At 29.4% G+C, this 11,406-nt stretch overlaps 1 protein-coding gene across 2 annotated transcripts in view; it reads right to left on the bottom strand.

Annotated features, from left to right (window-relative positions):
* Positions 1–1,502: 1,502 nt before the first annotated feature.
* The window catches only part of LOC101238065 (inositol polyphosphate 5-phosphatase OCRL), an 88,769-nt gene continuing 78,865 nt past the window's right edge, over positions 1,503–11,406 (bottom strand). Inside the window, exons 23-28 of one of the 2 annotated variants that reach the window (XM_065793814.1) lie at positions 9,072–9,182; positions 8,749–8,868; positions 8,589–8,673; positions 6,857–6,984; positions 1,989–2,100; positions 1,503–1,905 (exon numbers count right to left, since the gene is read on the bottom strand). In XM_065793814.1, coding sequence (XP_065649886.1) covers positions 1,769–1,905; positions 1,989–2,100; positions 6,857–6,984; positions 8,589–8,673; positions 8,749–8,868; positions 9,072–9,182 — 693 coding nt within the window. In that variant the 3' untranslated portion in view covers positions 1,503–1,768. The remainder of the gene's footprint in view (positions 1,906–1,988; positions 2,101–6,856; positions 6,985–8,588; positions 8,674–8,748; positions 8,869–9,071; positions 9,183–11,406) is intronic. The other variant, XM_065793815.1, reaches the window with a different exon arrangement.

Raw genomic sequence — 11,406 nt, 5'->3', positions numbered from 1 at the left:
GTATCGTCATTAAAAACAGGTGCTGTAAAAGTAGGTTTTTGGTAAACCGAGGATAGATAATCTTCAGAATACTTTTGAGGAGATACGTAAGTTCTAGCTTTGTAAAACATAACCTCTAGTGTCATGTCATGAGCTTTGTCCATTTTTTTTTGTTACACAATGATTAACAAGTTAATAAAATTGTTGTGGACTCAAAGGATAAATGACAATAACTGAATTATTGCTTTTTAACATTTTATTGACTAAAACAATAAGAAAAAATATTAATATAATTACAATAATAATAATGCTCAATTATATATCTTAAATCAAATTAGTTATCGTTACTTACGGGGACAATTTTACGCTTTTATCATAATGTAGTTTAGCTACTATTTATATAAAAAGTATGAGGCACGACTTAAACTTGAAATTTAAAACAAAAAAATAACAAAATTTAAAATTTTTTAAACATATGGCAACCAAATGATTACTTAGTTTTTGTTTGAATTTATTTATTTTATCAAAATAACTCACTTGAGCGTGGAATTTGCCCTAGTGTATTGTACAATTAGAGTGCTCGATGTTCTTAAAGAACAGAGCAGTAAAAATACTTATCTAATTAAGGTTGTCAAAGAATTTTAGATAAGTGTGTGTGTGTGTGTGTGTGTGTGTGTATATATATATATATATATATATATATATATATATATATATATATATATATATATATATATATATATATATATATATATATATATATAGCTTTAGCTATATAAACTCTATAATCTCAAACATTATTATTAGGAAAAGATAAAGGTTCACTGAAGTTCATGCAATATTATTATTTTTTGATCTCCTTTTTATTTTTACAACAATATACAAACTTGTCAAAAATGAAGTTACAAAATAATTTTATTCAACACAACACACATTAAAATAAACTACATTCGCAATTTTGAAGAACTTATTTCAAGCTAAATAATTCAAAACGCGTATAAAAAGAGGTTAATTTATTACGATGGGGGTTAGAAATATTTAAGCCCCCGGTTAATCCATTTCGCCATATTTAAAAATAATTTAACTCCCGGGGTTAATTTATTTCGAAATAGATTAACCAAGGAGTTAAAATGTTTTAACCGGGAGTTAATTTTTCGGGAAGTTATTTCATTTTGCGTCACCGGCTTCTATTTGTAAAAACAAAAAAATGCACAAGAGCCGTTACTTTTTGGACAAAATTTAGTGATGGACGAAATAATGACGCTTTATTATACTATTTATTATTTGCTTGCTTTACATTATTAAATTTACTTTTTTTTTCTTTTTCGTAAATTACAATTTTTACAATTCGCCCCTTGCTCATGCTATTGCAATAAAAAAAAAAATTTTTTTTTTGAAACTTTTGGTATTTATGAGGGACTTTAAATTTTTTCCGGATGTTTTCGTGGTATTTTTTGAATTTTTAAGTAAAATGTCTTATTCTGCGTCGTATAACTGTTAAGATGAATGAAAAACATTTTAAGTTTAATGTACAAAAAAATATATATTTACATATTTTATCTACTAATACAACAATAAAATGGAGCATAAAATAAATATGTATAAAAGTTTTCTATATGAAACAAATTTTTGAGATTTTTTAAAAAAAAAAAAACTATTTTTCTGTTACATCAATATCTCTAACAGTCTGAGTCCCTGACTTAAATTCTGTAACAGTGCAGTTCAAGAATATTTAAAAGATTTATTTAAAATAAAATGATAATTAAAAAAGGTTAACTATTAATAAAAGTTAATCACGATAGTCATTAACAAGAAAGTGATAGACAAATTTTGCTTTTTTTTGAGCTATTTGATTTTGAGTCTTTTTGTTTTGCGTTTTCGTTTGTTTGATGGATGGTCGTAACAGTATACCTCCAAATATCGCCGCTAAAAATAAAAGATAAATTTCGATTAAATATAAGCCAATTTGTAAAAGTAGAAAAATTTGAGGTAAAAAAATATCATAATACCGAGAAGTTTTGCATCAAGTTTGTTTTCAGCACTTTGTTTGAGCAACTCTCGCAAAAAAGCAGTCAAATAACGAAAAACATTAGCATGACATTCTGGAATTTGGCAAATTATCTAAAATTAAAGCAAGTATATTAATATATTAGTAACTATTATTTATTAATGTTAAATATATTAATATACTAGATAATTTGGCAAATTATCTTAAATTAAAGCAAGTATGTTCATTTATTAGTCTCATTAATACATTCAACTGTAGTGTCGTGTTTTTCAGAGGTATTTTTTAAAAGCTTTATTGTTTAGACGCTGGATAGTAGTGATCGACGTAAACTTATATTTTGCCGGAGCCGGAGCCAAAAATATTTTTATTATTCATACCTGGAACCAAAAATAAACTTAACCCGGAACAGGAACCAAAACCAATACCGAAATATTAAATATAATTTTTTAAAGTTAGTTATGATTTAAATAAAATATTAAATTAATAAAAATAACTAATAACGGAGTCCAACAACTCGGAGATTTTCTCGACAAAAAAAATACATTTTTCCAAATTTTCTAGAAAGATTGTTTCTTTCGTTTGAGAGAATATCTCAGCTCTTGAAGTCAGTCTTTTAAAATCTGTAGATGTCGGGGGTGGTGTGAGGTACTTTTTTGTCACCATTGTCAATGCTAACTTAATTTTAGATTTTGCATTTTCATAGATTTTCTAAAACTCAAGACATTAAGAAACCATTGGACATCTTTCAACGCTTCTTTTATCATTTTGGAAGATGAACGTGCATTTGGTTCTATTTGAGTTTGAGATTGCACAATAATTTTTGACATTATGTGAAAAAATATGCGTTTTTTTCATATCCTCCAGATAAAACTTGAGTTGCAGGAGTCAATTTGTCTTCAAGAGGTTCATAAGTGTCCATTTGAACATGACAACGTGCTTAGCATTTTAAAAAGCAGCTTGAGATCTGATTTGTATTTTTGGATCGAGTAGAGTAACAACTGAACAATGTTCTGTGTTTTCAATTGCTGTAAAACGTTTTTCCATTGCATTTTTGATAGCAATTTTGACATCACTAGAAGTTCTTTCCGAGACTTTAATTTAGTTGTTACAATTGGAATACAGGAACTGATGCAAGAGTCAACACCTGACAACATTTTTGTTACCTCAAAAACACCTAAAATGTTCACCACTTTTTTACAGAGGCTCCAATCTCTGGAGCATCTGTGAAAAATTGGTGAACACTATAGGTGTTTTTGAGAAAAAGTGGTGAACAAACTTTATGCCTGAAACAGCAATGGCTGGCTTTAGGCGTAAAGTTTGCTCAAGTGTATATAGGAGGTAAAGTTCCATCTTGTGGCAACATCGCTTTTAAGCTAAGACAAAAAAAATCTTTTACATACATTTAGATTTCTTGCTGTCTATAGAGTTCAGTGTAGAAAACAGTAAAATGGGATGTGTAAGAACAGAGTTTTTGACTCTTAAATGGAGTGGCTAAGGCATCCAGCTGACTGAAGAAATTTCCCACTTCTCTGCTGTTGTTTTGAATTTTTTGAAAATGTTTTCTGCGGTATGCTTTTCATCAAATTGAAAATAAGAGATGCAGAACTTGATACGGTTCCAATCTTTGGAAATACACTTTATTTTTAAAGACTAGAACTATGTCAAATTCTACATAACCGTAATTTCCAGCAATAATGAAATAATGAATATGCATCAAGACAGACTGACACACTTTCAGCTTCTGATTGAACTAACTTTTCCTTGAGAGCAAAAGCTGGATCCATTAAACTTCTGTAGTATTTTTTGCTAGAAATTTCGTAATTTGGAGCAAAAAGAGCAATGTTCCTTAAAAACCCAGCATCAGAATTTAAAGAACTACTTCTAAAACGTACCATTAAACATGAATTTACATCACCTTATTCCCCAACCAAAATGGAACCGCAGAAAGGAATTGGCATTCACTATTTGACATGGCAAGAGCCATGATTATTGAATCAAAACTTCCAAAACACTTATACACTTGTGCAATTAACACTGCAACATATATAAGAAACTGATGCTATGTGCAACAAATTAAAAGTACACCATACTGATTAGTAACTGGTTTAAAGCCAAACATTTTGAGATTACACTTATTTGGATCAGTATGTTATCCATATGTACCTAATACCAAAAAATTATAACCACGAAGCATTAATGGTTATTTTGTTGGATACAATAAAGACAGTCCATCATACCTAGTTTATTACCCAGGATCAAATTCAGTTTTAAAACACAGACTTGTAAAATTTACAGAAAAATATGAACCTGTTAGCCAAATAGATACCTACAATACAGATAATTTTATAAATGTTGAACCAAAAGCTACAGAGTCTACACCTAAGCCATCCACTCCTAATAATAAACAAATATACCTCAAGAAAATTCCTCATCACATTACCCTCAAAGACAAAGATAACCCCCAATTATCTGGAAGATTATATAGTTGATAATGATAATGACGATAAAATTAACTATATAGATTTTTGTTATTTGATGAATATACCTACATCATACAATAATGCTATCAACACCGATGAGTCTGATAAATGGAAAAGTGCCATGGATGAAGAAATTTAATCATTAACAAATAATGACACCTTTATTGTTACTGAACTCCCAGCAAATAAAAAAGGAGTCAAGGGAAGATGGATCTAAATAATTAAAGGGAACAATAATAAAATTATATAAAAAGCCAGATATGTTGCAAAGGGCTACAAGCAAATTCAATGGATTGATAATTTAGAAACTTTTCCACCTACAGCTAGGATGGAATCAGTCCAAATTTTAATGCAACTCTCTATCCAATATGACCTCATTTTACATCAAATGAATGTTAAAAGTGCTTATCTACATGCACCTATAGAACATGAAATTTATGTCAACCAACCTCCTGGTTATGAAAAAACCCACAACAACAAACAATTAGTATGGAAATTAAATAAATCACTTTATGGTTTAAAACAAAGTGGTAGAAATTGACTGAATGTTTTAAGTGAATTTCTCAAGGAAATACGATTTGTTCAATCAAATGCTGATGCTTGCGTTTTTGTCAAAAGAAGCAATACTGAAATAGCAATGGTCCTAGTATGGGTTGATGATATAATTATAGCTGCCAACTCAAATGAACTATTAATTAAAATTAAGAAGAAATTAAGTAAACGATTTAAAATGACAGTTCATTGACTTCATTCCTTGGTATTCAATTCAAATCAACTAGTTATTATATCACTATGAATCAATCAGATTACTTGCAGAATGTTCTACGAAAATTTTGACAATTGCAAACCAAGATCAACCCTATGTGAGCAAGTTCCCAATTCATACCATAATCAAGAATCGATAAAATCAAATGATTCAGAGATAAAACTATATCGACAAATGGTTGGAAGTCTTCTTTATGCAATAACATGTACGAGACCAGATTTAAGTTATGTTGTTACCAGATTATTTCAGCATCTATCAAAACCAAATAGTGGTGATTGGATTATGATTAAACATGTATTTCGGTATATTAAACATACTTTAAAGTACTGTTTAACTTTTTTGAAAGGCTGATGAGTTAAAGCTTTATGCTTTCTGTAATGCAGATTGGGCTTCATCTTTGGAAGATCAACATAGTATATTAGGTTACTGTTTTTCTTTGTGTAAAGATGGACCAGTCATAAGTTGGAAATCAAAGAAACAATCAAGTGTTGCACTGTCCACCTGTGAAGCAGAATATATGTTGATATCAGCAGCTTGCCAAGAAATTGGTCATTTAACAAAACTATTAGGAGAATTATTAGAAATGAATTTCGAACCAGTAACCTTTAGAAACAATAACCAAGGGGCCATTGCATTGGCAAAAAACCCTATAAAACATGAAATCTAAACATATAGATATACATTATCATTTTATTCGTGAATTTTATCAACAAGGTCATATACTATTAGAGTATATACAATCAAATGAAAATTAGGCTGATGTTTTTACAAAGCCAGCAAAGAAAGATTTATTACAAAAGTTTAAGGAATTTTTATTTGGACTTTAAGATAATATGTTGTCAAGTTGAGTTTTTATGACACTATCTTTTATATGTAATTACATTGGCACCGTATTTATGTGCTGTATATTGTTACTATTTTTCAGTTTTAACCACGATGCTATATTTTATGTATACTTTTAATAATATTTGTTAACACTAATATCGATATTTATTTCCTCCATCATGAACGAATACATTTCCTTTAAACTTTAATTACTTGCTCTTAGGACAAATATTTTAATACTAAAATTCCTTTAAGGAAATTCTAGTGTTGAAATTGTTTTCAAATTGAAGTAGTTGTCTAATTGGACATTGTTTTCAAACAGGAAAATTCTTGTGTGAATGCAATTAAAAACAGTTGCGCTAAAATTAAAAAGAGTGAATTTAAAAATAATTGAAGAGAAAAAACAAATAATTTACTAATAACGCTTTGTAGATTATATAAAATTAGGATAGAGGTTGGATTTTTTCCCTTGCTTTTTGATCATACTACAATCTTAGATTCATCTTTTTATAAACATTTTTTAATAAACCATTATTTACAGACAATCACATTGCACTTAAAATATTCTAAAAGCAATAAGAAATATTTTTTTATTTGTAAACTTCACTATGACGGTAACATCAAACCTATATCTTCTTTCAATAAATGTTTCATTTTCCAAAATAGTGAAATGAATGTAAAATTCTTCCTTATACTACTTTCCTAGGGTGTAAACACCATTATTACCTGAGGGTGCAAATAAATATGTATTCTTACACACTAAATATAAAAAAAAAAATTAATTAAAAGTTATTATACCTGCTTACACAGCACATAATTATTGCAAGAATCAATGCAAATTGACTGATATTGGTATGGTATAACAGGTTCAGAAAGTGCTTCTAGAAAGAGCAACAAAGCCTCGCCAACAGAAAATATACTTCCAGCTTATTAATGTCAAGAAAAAAAAATTAAATTAACTTATAAAAGTTAATAAATTATATTGTAAGGCTATAATAAAATGTTCAAACAATGATTTCAAAAGAACTATAATGTCAAAGTCATTGGATTGAAATTTTTTTTTCTGAAAATTCTATAAACATTAGTGATCAACCGAAATTGGAATCTTGCCAAAATTTCGGTTTCGGTTCATTTCGGTTGCGGCATTTATCAACCGAAACAGAAATTTCGGCAAAATTTTTACCGAAATTTCGGCACAACCGAATTTTTTAAAAGTAAGAAATAACGTGTTTAAACAATGCTCTTTTGATATTTGTTTTATTAAGAGTTGATTTGTTGTTATAAATGAAATGATGTAAATTAATAACGGAAGTTAACATTTGGTAGATTTTCTCGGCAAAACAAATTTGAAGCAATCATGGCATGGTGTCTCAAAAAACCAGCTTCATTAACAACAGACCATTGGTTGCATGTCAAGAATAATCATTTCAAAGATGGACGTGTGAAATTTCTGCCCTATTTCTGAGTTTGATTCAATTTTTGAACTGATTTCAACCCAGTTTGGAATTGTAGACTGAAGCATCTCTGTTCTTTGCTTTTTAGACCTGATGTTAAAGATAGGAATTGTTCTCTTTCAGTTTTCTTTTGGCCCGGAACTTCTTTTTGAGGAACTTCTGGTTCTGGAGTTCTTGTCGTTAAAGATGCTGGACTGGTGTTGGTGACAAGAGGATGGTGAGTCTTGAGATGAGACAAAAGGCCGCTGCTGGTCTGTCGCTTTGGATCATCAGAGCCACGTGACGCTCTTCCATTGCAAATTTTGCAATTGACGTACTTGGGATCACTATTAGAGATTGTAAAATGCTTCCAAACCCAACTTTTTTGGCGACTTTTTTCCATCTTGGTAAAAATTATGTTTGAAAACAAATCACAGTTTTGGTCAACAAATAATTTTCTTTTTTCACTTCAAGATTCCACAAATGTTGAAAAATCAATGAACTATTCAAGAATATAATGTAAAATGTTAACTTGTAATTAATTAAAAAAATAATTTTTGAAATGTCAACAAAATTTTATTAAAACAAATTAAATTTTTTATAAAAACGCTACAATGTTTTCAACAAATTTGTTACAGAAAAAAAAACGTTTACATTTTATATGAACGACGTTTATAGAATAAATTATAGAATTAGATTATAAGCATTTATAATCATAAATTATGCATAACTTTATAAATTAAAAAAATAAATATATTAGATAGGTAGATTAATATATTTAATATTTATATTAATATATAATATTTATATATAAAAAATTAATTAAAAATCTGTCAACAAAGTTAAATTTGAAAAAAATTAATTATTATTTTAATAATGCTTTTTGAATTACGGTTTTTGGTTTGAAGTTGAACCGAAATTTCGGTTCAACTTCAAACCGAAATTTCGGTTTGAACCGAAACTTAAAAAAATACCGAAACCGAAATTTTAGTTTCGGTTAAAAGCAAAATTTCGGCCGAAACCGAAATTTTCCGATCACTAATAAACACTATATATATATAAAAAAATACATTTGCTAGATATCTTTGAAAAGATACGCAACTTTCCGCCTGTTCCAGTATCTAAATGTTTTTGAATTTTTATAATCTCTTCATCTGTGCCACATTGTAGCAAAATGTTTTCCTAAATTATTTTATTTAATTTTTTTGATAAATATAAAAGTAATAAAAATGTAAGTATTATCATTTTTTTTAGTACTTGCGTCATTCCATATTTATGAAGATGATCAATCAGTAACCAAAGTTCCTTGGGTATCTCCAGAGGCTCTTTGTTATCAAAAATACCATCAGTAGTATCAGATGATGACTTATTTTGTTGCTAATTTAAAAAATAAAAGATCAAAAAAAAAAAAAAAATCAAATTTTCAGACACATCAAATTATTAAACATTTGGTTTTATTAAGCAAGTAGTTTTAATAAAAATTGCAAGATAATTTAATTAAAACATTGTAGGGCTTTTATTAAAACTGGTAGTTGTAGCTATAAAAAAAAATAGATATAAAAAAAAATTAAAATACTAACATATTTTATAACTTTATCAAGTGATAATTGGCTAATTGGACCATAAATATAACAAAGTGACTGCAGACAAGAGCCAAATACACTTGGTTTGAATGTTCCACTTATTGTGATCTGAATTGTTAAGTTAAATATGTGCTAATAATTTAGTCATACTTTTATTAAAAAAGAAGTGCCTTATAGTTATTATCATTATTTGCGTGAGTCTACATGTGTGTATGTACATACACACACGCAAGTACAGGCAGCAAAGAGCACATAAAAAAGCAAACACAACAAAAAAATCAAAGTTTGGCAATTTTAATAAAAAAACTACTATTGCCTAAAAATGTGAAAATAAACTTTAATTCTTTGTTTACTTTTGTTCTCTAGGTTAATAAAAGGAAGTCATTGAGGAAAACTCACCTACAGTGGGTGCAAAAAGTATCCGACACAAAAGAAAAACTTTATTTAATTAAAGACCATTCAACAAAATAACATAAACAAACACTATTCTAATGTAATTTTACATGGGAAATACAAATATCATATCAAAACAACAATATCATTAAATGTTGACTTGATAATTGCAATTTTGTAAAAGTCAAGGTTCAAAAAGTATCTAACAAGATTAGCACATATGCTAATAGGAATTTTAGCCCGCTCTTCCTTGCATATTTCTTTCAATTGGATAAGATTTCTTGGATCTTTCTCCTGTACCCTCAATTTCGATTCCCGCCACAGATTTTCAATTGGATTGAGGTCAGGTGATTGGCTTGGCCATTCCAATAAGTCAATTTCCCTCTCCTGAAACCATGCATGAGTTACCCAAGCCGTATGTTTATGGTCATTGTCTTGTTGGAATATGTAACCTCGAGGAAGGTTCAATTTTTCGGCTGACTTCATGAGACATCCCCAATACATTTCGGACTTCATCCTTCCTTCTATGATTTCCAATTCCCCAGGGCCTGCAGAAGAGAAACAACCCCAAAACTGTTGGGGCGGTATTCTTCGGGTGAAACGCAGAGTTCTTCTGTCTCCAAACATGACTGACACAGCTCCGACCAAACAACTCTATTTTAGTCTTATCTGACCATAATATTTTAATTCAAAAGCTTGAAGGTGTACACAAGTGCTCTTCAGCAAAGTTCCGGCGTTTCTTTACGTGAATTTCCTTCAAGAGAGGGGTTTTTCTTGGTGACCGAGAGTGGAATCCTCTCTTTCGAAGAACTGTCCTAATTGTATTCTTGCAAACATTTGTCCCAGACGATTGCAAGTCCTTTTGCAGTTCAGAGCGAGTCAGTTGAGGATTATTCTGTACTTTTCGAACTAAATTCCTAGCTGTACGGTCAGATATTTTTGTAGGATGCCCTGAACGAGGTAGACTAGTCGAAAGATGGAAGGATTTCCATCTCCGAACAGTAGCACCAACTGTCAAAATGTGAATATTTAACACAGATGAAATTTTTCTATATCCCAAACCATCTCTGTGCAGCTGAATAATTGATTTTCTAGTTGATTCAGACAATTCTGCAGTTTTAGGCATCGTTGAAGAGAGTAAAATTAAGGCCACCTTTCAATGAAGATGTCAGGTAATAAATGGCTGCAGTTAAAAAGATTCTATGACATTCTTTTGCATTCTAGAATGTTCCAACATTTTCTGATTCTAGAATATTCCCTTGAACATAACGGATGACAAATTATAGGCGAATCAATTTCTTTTTTTACGATGTGTTGGATACTTTTTGAACCTTAACTTTTACAAAATTGCAATTATCAAGCCAACATTTAATGATATTGTTGTTTTGATATGATATTTGTATTTCCCATGTAAAATTACATTAGAATAGTGTTTGTTTATGTTATTTTGTTGAATGGTCTTTAATTAAATAAAGTTTTTCCTTTATGTCGGATACTTTTTGCACCCACCGTATTTAAAAAAGCTATTGCTACTCATTTGGAAGTCATCATAGAACTGTGAAAAAGTAGTACTGAGCTGTAAAATTTTTTCAGGTTAATTGTATGTTGTGTAATAAATAAAAATTTTGATTTACTAACTTGAAAAGGCCAATAAAACCAAAAATCCTATTCGAAAGAGTCTGCCAAACAACTAAAATTGGATACTATGTTAAAGGTCTTCTGTGATATTGAGTGACAAATTTGTAATTCTGAAATGTAAATTACAAGGAGGTTCAAACTTTATATGGTCATAATTTTTGAACACTAAGAGATTATTCTGCATCATTATTCTGCAAACTTAAAATCTATCGGCAAATAGGTAAGTTTAAAACATTTTATCAACTTGTTGCTCTCACGTTTTACTGGCTCTTTTGTTCCTAGTCTCCAACCATCGCAATTT

This window comes from Hydra vulgaris, chromosome 03 (genome assembly GCF_038396675.1).
Source record: "Hydra vulgaris chromosome 03, alternate assembly HydraT2T_AEP".
NCBI lineage: Eukaryota > Metazoa > Cnidaria > Hydrozoa > Anthoathecata > Hydridae > Hydra > Hydra vulgaris.
The sequence above is the reverse complement of the archived record's forward strand: the minus strand, read 5'-3'. Positions and strand labels throughout refer to the sequence as shown.